The following is a 21,253-nucleotide window of genomic DNA, read 5'->3' as shown; positions in this document are numbered from 1 at the left end:
ACCATTGTGGATTGATACATACAGTCTACATATTTCACACTTCAGCTATTGTGCATGAATTCCAGATGCAGCTTCCTGAAGAACACCTCGCCCACTGACCAAATGTCAGGGCCAGGAAGAACAAGCAGGGTCGGATCCCTTCTCTCCCCTACCCAGGCTGCTCTGCTGTTAAAGGTTCAGTAAACACTCCTGAAACACATACAGTTTGATTTTCGGGTGTTCAGTGCCAAATGAAACAAATAGGAACTCAAGATCCTTTCAACAGAATCACAGAATTCTGGTACAATTGAGTTATCACAGCTTGGCAAGTGAGTGTGAATCCAATGAGCCTGGACTATTTGACTGTGTTCATAAGCTTTTACACAGCTTGTGGACAAAGAAGATGAGATTCATCTGAAGTCTCTGTGTTTCTTCATAAGATAGCTGAAGGACTGGCCCTTTCCCTCATTTTAACATTCTCAATTGTTTTGCTAGTTGTTTTACACTGCAGGGTGAGCTGGTTAAGAAGCAGACCACAGGTGCAAATGAACACAAATGAAGGCGACAAGGAAGACAGAAGTATGATCAGGTAAGAGATCCCTCTCTTTCAGTGCTGGCAAATCAGTGATTCCACTTGCCTGTGGAGTAAAACACCACCTTCACTTCACAAAATACAAGAGGTTTTAATTTAGACTCTTGAGCTTGCTGAGAGCACGTAATTCCCTTTGTGTATGACATTCCAGCTTAAAGTTTGTTTTTTCCCTTCAATTTCTGTTATGCTGATGCTTTGAAAGTAGGAAGTTCTCATACAATAACTTAATTATACTGTTATTAAAGGGGGAAAAGTACTGCTGTGGACAAGGTTTGTATGACTGAAGAGATCCAAAATCTGATTAGGTATTTACTTTGATTCCCTTGATACTCATAGTTAGCTCTTTTTGGTTCTACAAGTTTCCCTTTACACAAAGAAAAAGCAGGCAGAAAATACTATATAACGCAGCAATCTGTTGAAGCATCAAGAAGCCCGTTTTCTGCAATCTCTATTTCCTGCACATGAACTGAAGTTTTGGGGCAATTTTGTTGCTTGCTTTCTACTGGGGAATCCCTCTGTATGGTAAGTTGTTCCAAGAAGCTACCAGTGACAAACTTTTTAATATTTATCTCCTTGGCTAGAAGACGACCTTAAGGCTTTTATGGTCTCATTCACTCAAAATTATGAAAAAAAATCTGAGTGGTCACGTTTAGTTATGCTCAGAACTTCATTAAAAAGTCCTCTTAAGTATGTTCTGTAACTGCAATCTGTCTCTTCAAACAAAAACTTCTCTTCCAATCACAATAAATACATAAATAAGCCATTTCACTATGCTTGCCTATGCCAGACTTTATGCCCGTACTACACCAGCCTGCTGTGTTAGAAGAAAATGGGTGTCAAACTCAGTGCATATATTAACCTGCCTTAAAACATCCACTTACATAAATCAACATAATAGATTGACATAGATTGCAGCCTAAAGTGGAAAAAAAATATTTAGGATCCTTTATGAAACCTCTGTTTTTCAAACACATTCTCCCTTCCTAATGAGTATATTTAAGATACTATTTTTGAACTGTAGTGACTGTAAAAGAGTGCTTTTATCTGGCTTAATGCCAGATACTAAGGCCCCTACTGATCCAGCAATTTAACATATTCCTGTGGAATAAACTCTTAATTTTGAGCCATCAACATTCCAGGCATTTTGCCCATTCCCATCCTTGCATAACAAGTGCTGAGGAGCTTGCATTCCTCACTGGAGTAGATGGTATCAAATGACCCTAGGTAGGCAGGCCAACTTGCTGCTTAACTCAGTATTTCTAAATTTCGAATGGAGATGAACGTAACAGTTCCTGTTAAGGGAGGGGCACAGATGGGATAACAAAAGTTTAACCTGATGATGATGTTAAGCAAACACTGACTTGAAATGGCACACTTGCCCTGAAATAGTCATACCAAGCTATCTAGAATGATGTCTCACTCAAGATAATGCAGACACAGCACGAGGATGGAGATCAGTAGAGTCAGTAGTTTAATAAACTACATCATGGGGAAAAAAGGCATGTATTTCCAAAATTTAATTAGACATAATTTAATTAAATTTAGTAGCATGTCTGAATCATTACAACTCTACACAGCTCCCTCTCCCTGTGACAAAACAGGGCAAGCCTTCTGTCAATGAAAATACCTGAGGAACCTTAAAGATTTTATTAATGGCCAGAAAATCTTTTTCAAGGGTGATATCCGAACCCAGCACTAATGAAGTTATATTGCTGAGCTCAAGAGGATATTTATTAGAGCATAAGAAGTGAGTAAAAATCACTTATTGTGAGATGAGTGATTTACAATTGCAATTTACCCCATGTTGATTCTTACTAAGACTATGAACAAGACAGGTATCTCAGGGAGGGAAATACTCTGAACCAGTTCAAAGGTATTAACTCATGCTCGTAAAATTGACAAATTATGGGTATCCTACAGCTGGCACCTGTTCTTCAAACTTAACATGGTTTGAATTCTACAAGGATAAAAAATGGAAACCAAACAATACGCCTGTAAATTTAAATGCCTGGGCTTTTGGCTGACATACCATCAGCCAAAGGGGCTTTGTTACCTGCGGTATGGGAAGACCCGTGGGGATAAAATAAAGAAAATATTCCAGTTGTGATTTGAAAGAGAATACTGACTGTGATCACATAAACCAGCCCTGCTTATTCTTTTCCCTAGGCTTAGCATTGGAGCCAGCTCTCTGACACGTCAGGTAACAGGGAACATCTCCCACATGCAGCACCCAAAGGAGGTGGCTGTGGGACTGAGGACACATAATGAAGGGTGTAAGGACTTGGTAATTTCTGCTATTTAGGGACCCTCCTGAGTGTGGATTACGATTTATATCCAAAAAGGAGAATGCCAGAGAAAGACAAAGAAAGAAACGGAAAGAACAAGAAGCTGGGGAACTCGGCCAAGTGCTCACAAAATTTCTCCACTGTGCCTATTTTGGCTGTTCCTGCAAGTATGTGCCACTGTGGCTTTGGCAGACAACACGAGTATGCTCTGTAGAATACCCAGCCTTCCTGACAACCCAATTCATTCAATAACAACAAGCTTCAACTAGCTTAAGAAACTCATGAAACCATTAAAGTGCACTGGCATTCTGCAGATTTTAGGGAAAATTGCAGAAATCTGCTCAAAGCAAGTTTTCCCAAACACACAGGTGAAATAGTACAAAACTTTAAAGAAGCTCAAAAGCATGTCTAAGCTCCCTTTATAAGCCAAAGAAAATGTTTCACGTTTAACAGCCAACACTGGGAGATTTAGGTTGGGCTAAGTCAGGAGTTTACATGATACCAAACAAATTACTTCATCCTTAAATCATATTTCAGATTAGTTCAGCAGAATAAAGCACACAAATCCACTGAATTTCACTAGAGATTAGGTAATTAAACCTTGAAACCTGCCTATACAAGAGGAATTTTAAAAGGAAAATACTTGACTATGTTATTGTATTAGTACTGGAATATTACTATCAACAGCCAATCAACATGTACTTTGTCACTATGTGTCAGTGCACAAACTGCACTGACACATTTCTGCTTGTGTTAGTGATTTTAAAGGCCCAACTGAAATTTAATTTTGGAAATCAGACAAGTTTGCAATGAACTACACTGAACAGAAAGTGGTAACATCTTTAAAGACAAATACAGAAATATTATGCATCTCTAAGGAAGAGATTTCTTCAAGGATAAAATAAATCTCTTGACATCCACCGCATGCCTCTATGAAATGAATGGAAAAATAACATCTTTGAATTCAAATTTACAGAAGATACAAATAAATACTACCTGAAGTAGGTAAGCTGGTTGAAGATGCTTGAATTTATTAGTCCATTAAAGTTAGCTACCATCAGACTGGACTATTTTTAAAACAAACCAACAAAACCACAGCTCAAATTTTTGTTGCTTCTCATTGAATGGATTATTTTTCATCTACTGATTAACACACTTTCACTGGATATGAGAAACTGCAGCAATGACATTTCATGAACATTTGCTAATATATTTCATTCTACTGAACTGCACATCTTAAGAGTTATCAAAGAAAAACAATTTGCTTTTGATTTCTTGTGCTATGAAGCAGTATATTCAGGAAAGTGCTTGAGGGGTACACTTTCCAGTGTGCAAATGCTTTCATGAGAGGTGGTCTCACTGAAATAGCAATTGAAACTAAAAACAGTATTTACCCAGGCAGCTTGGGGCTGTCTGTTCAAAAAGACCGTCCTCCCTCCCCCCTGCTCCTCTGGAGGGCCACACTGGCAGATCTGAGAGGAGAAATTTCATGGAAATAAGGTACAGTTTATTTAGAAATAATGGGGGAGGGGAAAAGTACAGAGCAGAAGAAAAGTGATTGAGCCTCCTTTCAGCATGACTGGCGAGTTAAAAAGTAGAATTTACAAAACTCCTCCAAGAGCCTGGATCAGAAACGGGGGAGAAGATCTCTTCCCCAGCATGCTGGAAATGTCAGAACACACAGTGCACAACATCTGAAATACCCATGGGAAAAATTAAATTGCAAATCATCCAACTTCCTTCCAGTGGGAAAGTGATGAGGGGGAAAAAAGCTATGTGAATGTCTTAATTTATGCAAAGGCCAAACCATTCAGCAGTCAAGAGAGATTTTTGAAGGAGGAATTAAAATGAAACTATCCTTTATAAGGGAGGATGGATATTTTGGGAATGCAAGCCAACTCTTCTGCAATCACTGGGTTCCATCTCCTGAATTCCTCAAGATAGTTCATTCAAAAATCCCACCACTGCACTTCCTTGCTTAGACTCCAGATACAGAGAACATATTTTAATTTTTAAAGACTTTTTACTACATCTGGCAAATATTCTGCTTATATACGGAGTCACATGAGCAACTAAAATGCAACACTCTGTCCTTCAGTTCATGGGGCTTTTTTCCTGCTTTCCTTCCAGGGAAAAGACATACTTTTCTCCTACAGTGCATTTTAAGTCTCCCATTAAAAGTTTGTCTGTTGTACTTATTTGCTGTATGTTTCCACATCTGCTTGACAAGCAAGCAGTCACAATATACTGCCTTACAGTTGTGACATACTGTAGCATTTAAATTTTCTACTTTGCAGATTTAATCCATTGCAGCACATTCCGTCACCCACACTGTGCAGTAACAGTAGATATTTCACCAGCCAAGGGAGAACGAACACAAAGATATTTAGTAGAGACAAAAGCCCTACAGAAATGCCAGCAAGCTAAGGGGAAGGAATGCATGATAAATGAAGAATGCAACCACAGAGATAACTGGTAGGGGCAATGAGCTTTGTGCAGTTCCACTCAAAAGCTGAAAGCTGATTACTTCCGTACAACATACTGGACAGAATAAGGCTACTCTTTTAAAGCAACTAACATGCTTTTGCTAAATAACAGACTATTGTCAGTGCTGCTATCCTGGGAAAGCAAAACTACTCTTACTGCAATCACCACTCTCTAGATGGAAGGTTAGTTACCCAGATCTTCTACACTTAATTAAGATCAAACACCAGCTCACTTCTGATGTTCAAAAATACTGCATTCCACGCAGAAACAAATGTTCAGCATTTCCAGCTGAGAAATGCTTTGCTACTAAAAAAAAAATTAACCCATAAAAACTCAACACCTCTTCACCCTCTCCAAAGAAACACCACTCCATCTTTTCCCTGTAATAAACAAACAAGAAGAGAACTGCTTGGAAAAACACAGAAAAGCTATGTCAGAAAGCTGAACTAAAAGTATTTTAATACAATCTTCACAGCATCAGTGGCTCTGTTAAACTGAATAATATAAAACTAAATTCTGTCATTCTTCTTTCAGCAACTGTAAGTTGCTAAATTATCACTGGACTATTAAGTGCTAAGGTAGCCTGTAAGAAAACAGACACATTTTTCTTTTGTTCTTTTTTCCTCCAATTACTTAACCTTTATTAAGTAATAGTCACTGGTATTTACACACAGTATGTACAATGCAGACTTCCATTCAAGTTAAAAATCCTGAAGATTTAGCTGTGTTTACCCAACTTGCTTGTACCAACTTAATCTTTTGAAGCCTGCATTGTGTCCAAATGTGAGTAAATTTTCCAAGAACAACAAAATGGTGTACTGCCTATAAACTTTCAATTCCTGCCAAGACATGTGACAGCATTACAGATTGCCCCAAAGAAAAAGTCATTATGATATGAAAAAAAAGGCAAAATAATTCAATTTCTTTTTCTAACTCTTGTTCTGAGAGATGTAAAAAACTGGTTGAATAGAACACATTGAAAAGAAAAAGAAATCCAATATTTATACGATTTTAAAACTATGTTTTTTTAAGGCTTACTATATTGAATTTTTTAAGTGGCAGTCAAAGTCAGTAACAGAATATTCTATCAGCACAAATCAAAATAATCATAAGTGCATTAAGTTACTGAGTTCAAGTAATCATCTGTACCCACACTATTGGCCTGAATATGATGCAAATAGTTTGAAAACAATGAGGTTCAATAAGGACCCAGTAAAATGTTTAAGTAGATAGTACTTTAAAACTTCTACAAACCCATGAAAAAACACTGCAAGGCTGGCCTTAGTGAAGAATCAATCTATTCTTCTTAGTGAAGAATCAATCTATTTCAAGTGATACTTTTTATAATTTTTATCACTTTTTTTCCAATTTCAAGATTTATTTTCATGTACCCTTTTGTTCAGCTCTGAACATCTTCATTTATCTCACATGAAGTTCTGCATGCTTTCTTCCTCATGGCTTCAGTACACTGAACTTAAGACACAGGTATGCAAAACCTTTAGGTATCCTGACAGACCAGGCTGATAAGTGTAAGTTTAAAGATTGTTTATATCTAGGTTTGAGAAAGAGGGTGAAAAAAATGTAAAACAGTTTAACTGAACCACTACAATTTTTGTGTTTATAAAAGTATAGAACAGGGCTGACATTTAGCTTCATCTCTGCAAACAAATATAAAAATCTTATGATAAAGTCTTATATTTACCTAAACTTTCATTATCTGTGAACTACTTAATAAAAAGCAAATTAGTCTTCCCAAAGACATTTCAGCTAGGAGGCTGGTTCCAGTTCTACTTTGAAAACTTTAATCATAACAGTAAATATATAAAACCCAATAGATTTATCTTTACCTTTTCTTGGCCTCTTCATATTGCCAGTTCAGCCTCACTTTGTCTACAAGTCTTGTTTTGTCGTCAAACCCAAACTTGCAGAGTTGAAGAGCAAGGAGAGGAGGAAAAACAAAGGAAGAAACAAGTTAAAAACACTCTCATCACAATAAAGAAAGGGATAAATTAGTCTTCCTTACTGGACTCACTAAAGAAACCTCTATGCTTTAAGTAATAACATAATAAAACATCAATTTTATGCCTAAGAAATGCAAAACTAATTTATTGCTAAAAGCAGAAAAGACAAGTAAGCCCTTTCAATAAATTATTAGCCTGGAAATCAAGAGTTAGGAAAATTGAATCACTGATAAATGGTCAAAGCTTCTCAACTTTACCCAAGTCTAAAAGACAAAGAGTCTTTGAAATTTCTTTATTAGAAGCAATTCAGATTACATTCCCTGTACTGCAATGTGTTACCCAGCACTTACAACATCAGTGCATTTTAAACATTAGTACAAAAAAAAACCCTAATCCTTGAAGCAGTTGTAGAATGTGCATTTATGTTGCAACTCCTAATGCATAGTCTTTCTACAGCAATTTCTATTTTAGGGCATTAGCACTTCCCTCCTCAAACTTTTGTGTGTGGCACAGGAGTTAAAACCTAAGCTCCTATACAAGTGCATTGCTGCACCTCCTGAGTGCTCCTCTAGCTGCTGCTTTTTTCTGTCTTCATCACCCTATGGGGAAAAACTCCACATCTTTTCTACTCACGTGGCACTAACAATAGTTCTGTGAAAAGATTCAGATAATTATGTATTTTTGTTTCCCTTACAAAAAGCCTATATAAACATAAATTCCACAGTGTACTTGTCTTGGATTTTGTACTGCAAATGGGAAGATGCTCCTGTATTCCTTCTGGTAATTTGTTTCAAAATTCAATAATCCCATCCACCACCCATCTGAAAAATGACACCCCAAAGGCACCATCCACCTAACACCCTGAAAGACAGCCTAGCATTAGCTCAGTTTTCTCCAACTCTTGAAGAGTCTATCTTCAGAAAAACAAGATTTCCTGTTCTCTAAGGACCCTCTGGAGAAATTCAATCTGACAACTAACCAGCAGTAAAGGAAGATTATAATAGATGAGAAATGGGATGATAAAGACAACAACGACATGATTTGTTACTAAATGTAAAGTAACATCCAAACTACGGTACTAACAAATTGCAAACAAGTTACCTCCTTGCTTTGGTGTCAGTCACCCACAGAGGCATTATGTTTTATTACTGATTAACAACTGGGTTGCCACAGTACTAGTGCAAGCCGAATTTTTACTTGTTATTATTTGGAGGACACAATTTTGTTCAGATAGAACCATTTCCAAGGAAAGCCAGGATGTTCTTCTCAAATATCATATTTAAAGGCATATTTGAGCACAAAGGTATAATGGACTACATCAGAAGTTTTGTTGATTAAGAAAAATACTTTAAACAAACATTTTCCTTTTCTTAGACAGAAGAAAGGAGAAGAGATCTACTACACATCTTCAATGTATATAAACAATGAATACGAGCATGATAAAAACAAGATGTAAAAAATAAAATTTAAAAAATACACAGCTATCAATAATACCACAATGCAAACATCTTATGCAAAATCATGTCTCTACTGCAACTTCCAGCTGGCTAAAGAATTTTCTTCCTTCCTGCCTCATTACAAGTATCAGTAATTCAGAGGTGGGAGTATGAAGAGAAGAGGTGCATGGACACCTAAGCAAGAGCTGTTACTCCAGGGTGAACCTGCAGTCACCCAAGTGGTAATGTAAGCAGTGCTCTGCTGGGCTGGCTGAGTCCAGGAGCTCATTCTACCTGTCCCTGCCCACGAGCATGGCCCTGCCTCCCTCTGCCACACTCAACAGCAGAACCACCAAGGCCACAGCTTGCACATACTGGAAACAACAAGCAAAAGCAACTCCCTCACCACCAGTACTGCTTTGGATTTTTTCTTCTGCTCCAGCCAACACCTCTTAAAATAAGACAGCAAATAACTGTATCGCTATAGTTCAAAAGCAGCTCATTTTGTACAGCAAATGCTTCACCTAGGAACACTCACATACCTCTCCAGTGATGTCAGTCTGAGAACAAGCGTCGCAGTGTTGTTGAGGTAAACAGGAGTCACTGAGTGAACTGGAATTGTGCTGGAGATCCTGCAAGGAATCTGTAATACAACAGCTATTCCTAAATCCATCTGTTAATTTGGCCAGGCTCTAAAGGAGAAGACATATTTTAAAAGATTAGAAAAAACTGTTTTCATAACACATTTTAATAACAGAAAACAAATTTAAAAATTGTTTTAAAAGACTGGTAGCTTGCCTATGCAGAGCTATTTACAGAAAGTAAAATTCATTGTTGTGTTACTAGCAGGTAGAAGGTCTGCTTTGGAATAAACCTCTCCTTTTAAAAGATACATGTAACAGTAAACAGACTTTATATTATTTGTTTTAGATCTATGAATGTTTTATCTTCTGTATGGCTTGCAGCTCTTTAAATCTAGCAGCTGTCAACTTCACATTAGCTGATAGAGAAGACAAATGTGATTCACCTGCCCTTTTGCCATCTTCTGCACAGGTTACATTCCTTAGTCTCTACTGTTATCTCATCCAACCTGACGAATACCTTGTATTGATTGCACTTTTTATGACAGCTGATATCATCCCTGTGCTCTCTTACCCAGGGTTCACATAGTTAGGAGATATTTTACACTTTGGGTTAAGCAAGAGACATCGCTGAAATGTCTAGACAATGACACAAACTGTCAGAGTAAAGCAGAAACACCAGTCTTTGAGAGGAAAGGGAAATACAACAGAATCACACAAAAAAACAAAATAACTTTTTTGACAATATAAGCTTGGGTGACAGGATCTTAAAAAGCCATTAAAAGAACAAAATTGTTAGTATCACTTTTATTTTCTCACTGGGCATTCTCTCTTGTTCAAAAATTACAGATAATGTAGTATTAGTTACAAAATTACTGTGCTGGCTGTCATTTATGAGCTCCTAAGCATTACACATCAAACAAAAATTAAAAACATTCTGTCCTCTCTGCACAGGATAAAGAACAATCCAAAAACGTGGCAAAAAAAATTATCAGAAATTTGAAGATCTGTAGTAATTTATAAATCATAACATAATCAAAAAATTTGGTTCTAAAAATACACATAAAAGACTTCCTAAAACTCCTTACTGTAGTGTCTGAACTACAGAATCAGGGACAACCCTGAAGCACTGGACTGGGAAAAGGCTGGTGCTCAGGAATTTCAGGCTCTGACTATCAGTGATTTGCCGAGGTTACTGTCTATATCCAATTATCAGAAGATTTGTCAGTCTCCAAAGTGTAGTTTAAAAAGGATAACACAGAAATGCCGCTTTTTCTTACACCAAATATAATTAGTAGAGTCCAGAAATGAACCTGTGTAACAGCAACTGTTTGCTACTGCCAGGAAAAGCAAGGCCATGCTGAAGATGGAGGCATCTGGTTTCAGAGCCCAGGAAGCAGCCAGGATTATGGAACTGTAGCAGGCTTGACACTAACCAGAAAAAACAGCTTTTTCTGATGGCCTCCATTTCCATCATACATGGTCCATCCCTTTGCTCTCCATATACCAGCCCCTCCCTCAGGCCAGCCTCCACTAGAGATGAGTGAGGGAGAGCAGGGATGAGGGAATGGCCAGGAGAGGCACAGGCACACACCACGTATGGGACAGCTTGTGCTGCTCCCTCCTCAGTCTCTGCCTGCTCTCTACAGGGCTGAGAGGGGCTTAGATCTCACAAGGAACACTGGCAAGGAGGGAGGACAGTGCAGAGCAGTGCCAGACATGCTGGCACTGGGACAAGGCTACCATCACTTTCCTCCAGAAACTTGTCTTGGGTCCACCAAAAAAGCCAATTCTTCTGCCACCTCCCAACCGAACTGAACCATTTTAGTATGAAGGACAAACAACATAGTTTCTTCTTAGGCTTGAAACACCAAATTCAATTTCAAGTTACATAGCCAGGAGATCCCCAGCTAATGTCCCTTTATCCTTGCAACTTGTTGCGAAAGGAACTGCTCCACAATATGGAAAAAAACCTCCAACTTTTACTTTATGAAAACTGCCGACTCCTGTCTAACTCTCTTCTTCAAAACTCACTGGCAATCACCCAGTCCTGTCAAGACTCCTGCTGTATGGAGGATCAAGAGGGATCCCTAATGGGTTTATAACATGAAAATAATAACTTCAGATCATGGCCTCTTCCCAGTAAAGCATAGCCAGTTGCATCAACTAAAAGTCAGGATTCAGAAAGCCTGAGGTGTCTCCTAATAAGTTATGTTCCATCTGCCTTCTTTGGCTAACACATATTATGTTACAAGTATGTGCAATACCACAGATCCTGATGCCAGAACTTAAATCTAAATCTATTTTGCCTGTATTTCAGCTGCTTTATGAGCTCCTGGTATGCCCCTGATGCCCTTTAGCATTCACCCTGGCAGGTAATGAAGGGCTACTTGGCTGCTGGCCAGGCTTCCTATTCCCGGCACAGTTGCTGAATCCTGGCCCCTATTAAAAATGAGAGAGCATTTGACAGGTGGCAATCACCAAGCAGCACCACCCTAACTTACATCTACATGCATAGATGACTATGCCCTTGGGCAAACATAAATGCATTAAGTCCTTCTAGTTGGATGAGTGCAAACAGACACCAGCAACCCTAACATGGAAAATTATGACCCAAGTTAGCACATTTTTAGATAGAAACTATTTATAATTGTCATTATACACAGTAGGACTAATTTCCTTCCCAGCTGCACGGAGGAATCCATCTTTCATCTCACATTTAAAGTTTGTTTATGGCAATCCCATAGAAACTGCCAAAGACGCCCACTGTTAATGTGAATTTCTAGGCACATCTGCCCAGACTTACCCAAAAAGAGAGAAATGAGCACTGTCATTTCACCATTATCTGTTGCCATCTGACTTGGGAGTACTCTGCACAATTTCAGTGCACTTCCTATCAAACCTATTTAGCCAATTTAACTGGTAACAAAAAGAAAACAAAAAACAAGAAATAAAAACCACACAAAAACCAAAGTCCAGTGCTCTCCAAGGACGACAACATTTTAAAAGCATATGCACACTGAACAGAAACAAAGTTATGAAAAGAGTTGGGGGAGAAGAGATAAACACACTGCTTTCAGGAACCTAATCACACTTTTAGTATTCAACCTTATATAAAAAGTCTGCCCACTTTTTTAGAGCAGTAGCACTGCATATTTTGCTTTATTTGTAATCACAGCATCCAATTTAAATCTGACCATCCTCTTCCACACAACTAAACCAATTATCATACTTCTACAACAGCTACAATTTTCCAAGCACCTACACAAGACTGAGTCATTTCTACTATATTTAGTTCTGTTGCTTACACAGGTCAGATTTAAATTAAAAAGTAGTAAGAAATGGCCTGCTTCCTTTCTCTGAAATAAAATCTAAATTTTACACTATAATTCTAACTCCTCTATTAAAAAATCTCAGAACTAAAAAGATTTCCTAAGAAAATTTGTCTGAACAACAACGGCTTTAAAATGTGGTGTTTTCAAAGACAATACAATTCCAATATTAATTGGAAAATAAAAATTGAATTCTGAACTGATTAGGAAGATATTTAAAACAGACTTGTACTTATTTGACAAAGCTAACTAAATCAACAACGATAATCTTCAAATAGTTATTAAAAGGCATAGCACTTTGTTGACACCAAAAGTAATTTTTTTTGGTCAAAATTAAAAAAGATAGCTGGATTTTTTGCAGAGCATAGTAAGCTGGCAAAAATACACAATTTTTATAACTGTAGACCTTGTTTAGTTCTGTATAGCCATTGTAACAAAACATGAAGACATGTTCTGCATGCTACACTTGTGTGGAACAACTGTTTTCTACACTCTCCTGCACTACATATAGTCTAATGTTCTATTAGTGGATTCCATCACAAAAGATTGTCGTTAACTTAAAAAAGATATTTCCTAGGGTCATCTTTTCTGTACATCACACAGAGCCACAAAGAAGGATGAAGCACTTTTCATTTTTGCTTCTGTCTTGTGCAACCTCTATGTTCTGGTCCTGCCAGCACTGCCCAATCCTTCATCCTAGAGTTCTAACTCCCGCAACACTACTTAAAAAAACTGCAAGTACATTTAAGGTTTGCTTGCCAAATACGATTTTCAAAGCATCTCAATGTTTACAGCTGGATTTACTGCCACTGAGGACTGAAAATGTAAGGAAAAGAGTTAAAAAAATCCATTGGGAAAGTAAAAACAAGGCCAGTAGTTAAACTGCTCCAAGATCTCACATGTAAGTCCTTATACTACCAGTTAGTTTCCTAAAATGTGTGTTACTGCATCCATGAAGAACTGCCTTTCTAATCACTTCTTGCTAGTCAGGCCTGTGGAAGACTGAAAACCACTTTAAAACTTGGCCAGCCCAAAATAACAAATATGTTAGAAGTTGCCAAGGCAGAAACTTTTCATAGTGACTTCAGTGTTCTGTCTACTTAAACAAGGATCTGTGGTCCATCAGATGACCTTTGTGTGATGCACTGGAGACTTAATAATGGCATAACTATGGAAATTCATTATATGTAGATTATAAACTTCCCATATCATTTAGCAACTAAAAAGAAAAGAAAAACCCTGAAAAACACTACGGCAGAGAAAACTGAAAGAAAATTATTGCATGGCAATGTTAATTTAGTACAGTTCCACAACTTTAGGTAACAAAGATGCCTATTTCCAAACAAATGTTTGAAGACTGGGTGAAGAGAACTGTCCTTATTACCTCTCTGTATAGGCAGCATATTTAAGCAAGTCTATAGGGAAGTCCCTATGGTGGCAGAGGCTCACTGCTCTTTGATCCAGCTGCTATCACATTAATAACACAGACACACAACTCAGAGCTTGCACAGAATCCATTCAAAATTTAGACCACTGCCCAGGTATGTATCTCCCCTCAATCTTCATGCTCTAATTCATCAATTTCAAGCTTGAGTATACATTGCATCTATTCATATTCTTTGAGGGTTTTGTGAGAACATTTTCAAACTAACACGAGCCTAGATAAACTCTCAAACTTGAGAGTCTGAGGCAAAAAGTGTGACAGTGATAGAGATCCAGTTTGGTGAAATACATACAAAGGGAAAAACATGGTTGACACAAGGATAAGCACATGAGCTCTCAATCCTACTTCATTATAGGTAATACAAAGAGACATAAAACAAAATGATAAACAAATGATAAACACATACCACAAATCACAAAAGTTTTTCTTAATACAGTGTCATTACCACATAGAACATCAACATAGCAACAATAGAAAGCTATATTCAGTGAAAACACTAATGAGCTAAATGAAACTTAGTTAACTACATTACTTAAGACAAAAATATGAAATGCATATGAAGTCATGTGCTTGCAGTATAGACAATGAGTAGTTACCTTTTTTGAATTACTTGCTGTTGGTAATTATCAAACAGAAAAATCAGTTTAGGTCATCCTACCTCCTTATAGAAACTTGGTAAACCCAATGCAATCCCAAGAAAGAAAACAGACGTAAGGTACTACTATTTAGTAGTTCAGCAGCATATTTTTTACCTGCATAAGGTCCTGCCTTTCTTTTTCACCTGTGCATATAGCTTTCTTTATGGTTCGAAGTTCACTCATTATAGCTTGTGCTTCATCCAGTCTGTAATTTGTATGAGCATTTGACATCTTACGATCAATCCTGTTGAAAATATTAAGAAAAATTCAGAAATTTTCACATCATTAGAAAACACACTGGCTTTTTAAGACCTCTTGTTTATTCATGTACCACTTCATTTCCAGGAATAAAAATGATACTCTACTTGGAATTAACACAGCACTCCATGCCAAGAAAACCCTAAAGACAAAGCAAAGCAATTATCTAGTCAGGTTCTGCAGAATCAACAAATTTCCTGGGTTTAATATCCTAATGCAGAGCTTGCTTATGAATAAGTAAAAAGTAAAATGAACCTAAAACTAGCCTAGATGTATATAACTCAAAAGGTAAAGATGAGCAGTCTAGCTGTCATATTTTTCTTGCATCATCACACATTGCTGTATCTCTTCCAGGTCTTCTACATGATCCTGCTTTAGAACTTTCTAACAAAAGCATTTTGTTTTCTCAGAAAGAAATTTTTTAATGCCTAAAACTCTATTGCAAATGCTTTCCTGCCATTGTAGGCCTCTTTGAATATCTTTTTCATAAGATATCAATAAGACATTATCATTCTGCACTGAAAAACATGATATGGGAACATCCCAGAAGATTTTAAATCTTTAAGCAAGAAGTAAGAGCTCAAGCCGTGACCTAAGATTGAAATAATACTAATGTTTCCATCTTGACATATTAAAATCTCTCAAGTTGAACATCTACCGGCTGAGTTTTCAACCTTTTTTTTCAACATTTCACAATAGTAAAGGACAACATAATAGGATGAGGAAGACTAATCCAGTGTATCATCTTGATGATTTGCTTTAAGTTAAGGAGTAAGACAAGAGACTATAGTGAACTTATTAGAAGAACCATTTGGTCTTGGATTTACAACAAATGGCTATGGAGTTTTAACGGGCTATTTAGAGCAATTATTGAAAATCATGTAAAGTTCCTGTTAAAATTTTGAAAACTCAGTTTTCCTGTTAACCTAGCATAAAAAGAATGTATACAGAGAAAAGGTGGTAAGTGTAAAGGTCGTAAGACCAATGTGAAGAACAAACAGCTTCAGGAAAAGGTATGTCAGGTTAACAGAACTAAAGATAAAAGCACACATCGTTCCTCACAAAGGACATCGATCTATAGACATGTATAGTAGGTGAGGGTATGCAATACATGCAGAAGAATACCCAAACTCTATTTAAAATATTGAGACTAACCAACAAGTTTTGAGATAAATGTTATATTAGAGAGTCAAGAACAGTCTCTCAGGATGTTCTGCCAGTTAAAATACAAGCAGTGCAATTCCATTTACATCTGATTACTTGCTTTAAAATTAAAACATTAAAATGAAAAATCAAAAGGGGTAAATTAAAATCCTGTGGTTTTATTGTATAGCTCACAATATTTAGGGGAAAAGCAGGTTGATTTCTAAAGTTTTAATTTGTTTGTGTTTTTTCAGACAGTTACTGTTTTTGGAGACAAGAAGTCTGAATCTCAAGATTTTCCTTTGAACACAAATTTCCCCAAGTTACATTAGAAAACATACAATACCATATTTTATGAATACTGTTTCAAGAACAAGAAAGGACTTAAATGTCCTGTGTATTAAAGCTGGGGGTTTGTTTGTTTTCGTTTTCAAATGTTTGCTTGAGTCATCACTAATTTTTAGTTAAAATTCTGAGCAGATAAAACCATGGTAAAACAACTGATCCAATTCGCTAAAAGTCACATGAAAAAGATAACACATTTTTATCTGAAGGCAACTGTAATGTTAAGAACTATGTTCAAATATTAGACATGAAAATGCCCTCTACACAACTGCTCATTATACTGTTTGCCAGGACTAAGGTGGCATTTCAGGAAAAGGAAATTATTTAATTTCAACCAGATTTCTGTCCAGTTACCCACATATTCATGTTCCTGGGCGCCACTTTGGAGCCCAGCTTATGAATTGTTATTTGTTTAAGGAAAGAATCAGAGAGGTTCCTACTGCCAGAAATATTTAGGCTTAAATCAGTATTGCTGTCAACTCAAACTGACTAAAGTAGCTTACAAAATTACCTGTTATTTATTGTCTGTTAATTCTTTTCCTTTTTTTCATAAAGATCTATTTCTGAAAGCCATAGAGTTAACAGTCTTCCAGTTTATTAATGGAAAAAAGCACAATACAAATATAGATGAGACCTGTGTATGAATAGCAAGAATATTCAACTAATATGCAGGACTGTAACGGTACGAAGATGTTTCTAGGATACACGGACTATTAACATGCCTGTCATTGTTTCAGTCCTGTAGGGCAGATTCTGTGTTTCTCCATTTTCCTCCACCAAAGCCCAGGCCTGTACTTGAGCAAAAAATCTAATTTTAAAGTTTTTGTCAGATGTCCTAACCTTTAAATTAGTCTGTAGCTACAAATTGTTTAGCCAGTCTTAATTCCTTGTCACTCCCAACTTCTCACAGCATGCACTCTGCTCTCCTGGCCAACTGGCCAAGTTTTCATTTCCTTTGTTGCTAAACGCCTTCTTCCTCCAAAATTCCTGCCGGGGAGCAGTAGGGTCACTGAAAACACAGGAGAGAAGTAACTGCTCCTCCTTCTCAGTCCCTGCTGTCAGGCCAGAGGAAGGAATTTGTTCCAGAAAAGGCTCATATTTAACCCTGTAAGCTTGGACTGTGACAGGATCAGACACACCTTGGAGCAAAGGTGCTGATGGAGGCCGAGGTGCGCCATCCTGCAGGGTGGGGATCTGTGCAGGCTTTGAACAGAGAGCTCTACTAAGTCTCCACTGGGCAAACACCAACTTATGTCCAAAGGCTTATCATATATAACATTGCCAAATTCAGATGAAAGTGTAGAAAGTACAGTCCTGATAAAAAGCTGCACCTCTATAAATATTAGAATTCTGATAGTATTGAAGCTGTAGAGGTATCAAAACCCCCCTCAATTGTGTCTCTGCTCATAAAACCCCACTTCTACAGTCATTTTGTGGTTTTGTTTTCTTTTCATTCTCCTCAAAGATGGTTAAGCCATTTTGCTAAAATTATAAAGAACAGAAAACAAAACACAGTCCAAGGCAGACACTGTACATGGAAAATGTCAATGTAAGATATTTGCATTTAACAAAGGCATTTGAATCAGACAGCAACATAAAATGATGGAAATACTGAGCAACCAAATTGCCCTCTCCATAAAATCTGTCTCGTCTCTGTGAGCTATACCAAGCAAAGGCTGAACAGAGAGTCACCCGGCAGCAAGTTCCAATATCTGCACATGATGCCATTTTGGTAACTTTCAAAGCAAATATTCAGCCAGATGTAAAGCCCAAAGTTTAACGGCTCCTAATGTTGTTCTTGGCTCACACTTGAAATAAAGTGATGTACATGCTTTTAAAAAACCTGAACAGGATGCATGCCATTTGCAGTTTGGCAGTTACTTGAAGATTTGACTTAGCACAAGAAGGAAGAATGACGCCAACCAAAAATTTAGAAAACGTAACAGAAGTGCGAAATGTCTAGAATGCAATAAACTTGAAAGGGGAAGGGGAAGCGGCGTAAGGGGGAACAGAGTTAAAACATTGTTTTGCATTTTTGTTTTAAAGAAGGAGCAATGAATTTCTTTTTAGACAATATACTTACTTTGAGGATATGGAAAAACTAAACTACTTCAGCCTTGGTACTTGACTTGAGTGACCCTTCTCTCCCCAGAAATACAGGAGGTAGGGGAGGGATTGCAGAGGGACGGCCTAGAGCACAATTAGGCTTTCAGGCTAATTTGTCTACTGACTACAGAAGGAGGTGAGAGAAGCTCCTCTCTTCAGTTGTTAGTGTAAGTACTGTCCAAATTGGCTCACTTCCTCCTAGAAGCCAAATACTCCAAAAAAAAAGTGCATGTATTTCACCAGAAGGGCAAATAAAAAAACCACTTAAAAGCACAAAACCAAAACAAAACCACAAGCCTCTTTCACAAGTGCAGAAGTCACTGCAGAGAGCAGAGCTCAGCTCCAGGTAACACACAGGAAAAAGGTCTTCCCCAGCTCCAGCAAGCAACAAGAAATGTTGCACCAAGGGGACAGAGGGCGACCATAGCAAGAGCAGCAATGAGCAGCACTGAAGCACTGAGCTGTCAGGCCTGAACTTTTAAACTACATGACTGGAGTGGCCACTGACTGATCAGATATGCTTTAAAATAATTCCTCTCTTGAATGTCTCTCCTATAACTCCATCCTGGAGCATGGGCAACTTAACTTGGGCTATAATCCAAGACTAACATTTGTATTCTTAATCATTTGCAGACTTTACTTTTCAAAAAGTTGCACTACTTTGCTGGACTATCTTAAATGAATTATACTAATTAAAACAATCTTGAGTTTCAAATGGCCTTCATATACTTTCATTCTCCTAGTCAAGTGGTTAGTCCTTTTATAAAATAATTGAACCTACACCCTTAAAATAACCCAATAACCAGTAGAAGGAAAACAAATTTAAAAAGCAGAAAAGGCATTGCAATTCTTACTCAAAATATGATTAAGACTATCATACAAAACAATTGCTTTTGTTCTGTTCCTGTTTACATATCTAGGCCACCATACCAAGATGTTGACTATATTTAAAACATTATTTAGCATATTGAAACTGCAAATATTTGGAGTGCTTTATTTTAATAAATTTCAGTTAATATCATACATTACCAACTCCCCCAACTACCTCTAAATGCTTTAGTAAAAATACATTTATGCCTGAAAATTATTACATTGTATCTGCCAATTAAGAATTTTGGTATTTTGGTTGAACAAGTTTTCTTCTATGAAACTTTCTAAATGCACTATAAAACAAAAGAGTCTTGCTTTAAAAAAATAGAAAATGTTGTTATTGAAAAAAAAACAAACACACCAAAAATATTAAGTGCACAGGCTACTCCTTTTTTAAAAGTTAAATATGAGAATCTCCCTTTAATTTGTTTTGTTATCATAGTACCAATTGAAAGTGGAAAATAAGTACCCTAACTGATCCAGGATCCCTGGAATTTCATCAGAATTTCTGAAGTGAAAGCCCATGGTTTGTAGCACCAATCCAATACATCCAAAGCTGCAAAGTATTTCTGCAGCTGCTGCACTTATGTTGCAAAATGCATTAGACATGCAACAGTTCCAACATTTTCAGGAAGCTCCCGCATTAGGCAGTTTGTTCACATGTATGCTGGAAAAAAGGCCATGGTTTCTAAATGTTCGGCCACACATCCAAGGTGGATCCAAGTGCTGTTCATGCTCTTGGCCCAGCTGCTGGCCTTGCTGAAGCAATCTGGAAGCCACACCAATCTGTGTTTACCTGCCATCTTTTTCATGGCCTGGCAACCTGTCTCCCTATCCCACAGGCCATCCCGTGCATGAGCTATGTGTGTAGGTGCTAAGCAGTACACATGGAAGTCACGCAGTTCCCTTCCCATCAGATGGCCTGCAGGGAGAGTGGCAGGGAGAGGGTCAGCACAACACTGCACAACCTCTGACACCACTGAGCACACAGGAAACAGAGAGGGGCTGCCTATAGCCCTGAGAGCAGTGGCAAATTGCCCTGAGATTCCTTTCCTTACTGGGAGGAGACAAGGACTCACATTTACATAGAGACATTCTGCACACATGGTCTCACAGACCATAGATTTACAGTACTAGCACAAATCAGTGCTAGACCATAGATTTACAGTACTAGCCATACAGAATGAGATGGCCTGACCAACAGCTACACAGAGAGAAGAAGTGTTGAACAGAATTCCCCCTAAGAAAAGTTCTGCACCCCGCCAGAAAGCCTTGGTACTGCCAAGGGGAAACTACTCTACAGCATGGTGCTTTGGGCTGTGCTCCAGGCAGTAGGTATCTCCAAAAAGTATTTGGGAAATATTTTTAAAAATCTAATTCCAGTGTGGCAATATCTTGAGGAAGAGTTAAAGGACATGGCCTATAAAGCTGTTCTTGCATGTGAACCTATGAAAACACAACTCCAACCAATTGTAACTCTTCTTCCATCCTTTCACATTGTTCTCACCCTGCATAACTATGACAGCAGAACATGTGAAGCAAAGCATTTAACATTTTTTGACAACACTTTTCTATGAATTTTATTTGAAGACAAATAAAAGAAAAAAACAAAAAAAAATCCCAACAAAGGATCCACAAACTCTTAACTTACTCTTGCAAAGTTTCCACTCCTTTTTCTTTATATTGCAACTCCTGTTTCATCTGTGCCAATTCTCGTTTCAGCCTAGAAAGCTGAATATACAAAACAATTAAAAGTAAAAATAAGTAACAGTAACTTCCATAATAAAAAGAATTGG

At 37.5% G+C, this 21,253-nt stretch overlaps 1 protein-coding gene across 1 annotated transcript in view; it reads right to left on the bottom strand.

Moving 5' to 3' along the window:
* Positions 1-21,253, bottom strand: part of WWC3 (WWC family member 3) — a 98,619-nt gene that overhangs the window by 29,903 nt on the left and 47,463 nt on the right. The window contains 4 exon segments of the mRNA XM_063392818.1: positions 7,191-7,264; positions 9,283-9,432; positions 14,850-14,979; positions 21,109-21,188. Coding sequence (XP_063248888.1) covers positions 7,191-7,264; positions 9,283-9,432; positions 14,850-14,979; positions 21,109-21,188 — 434 coding nt within the window.

This window comes from Prinia subflava, chromosome 3, assembly GCF_021018805.1.
Source record: "Prinia subflava isolate CZ2003 ecotype Zambia chromosome 3, Cam_Psub_1.2, whole genome shotgun sequence".
In the NCBI taxonomy this organism is placed as follows: domain Eukaryota; kingdom Metazoa; phylum Chordata; class Aves; order Passeriformes; family Cisticolidae; genus Prinia; species Prinia subflava.
This window is presented reverse-complemented; position numbering and strand designations above follow the sequence as displayed.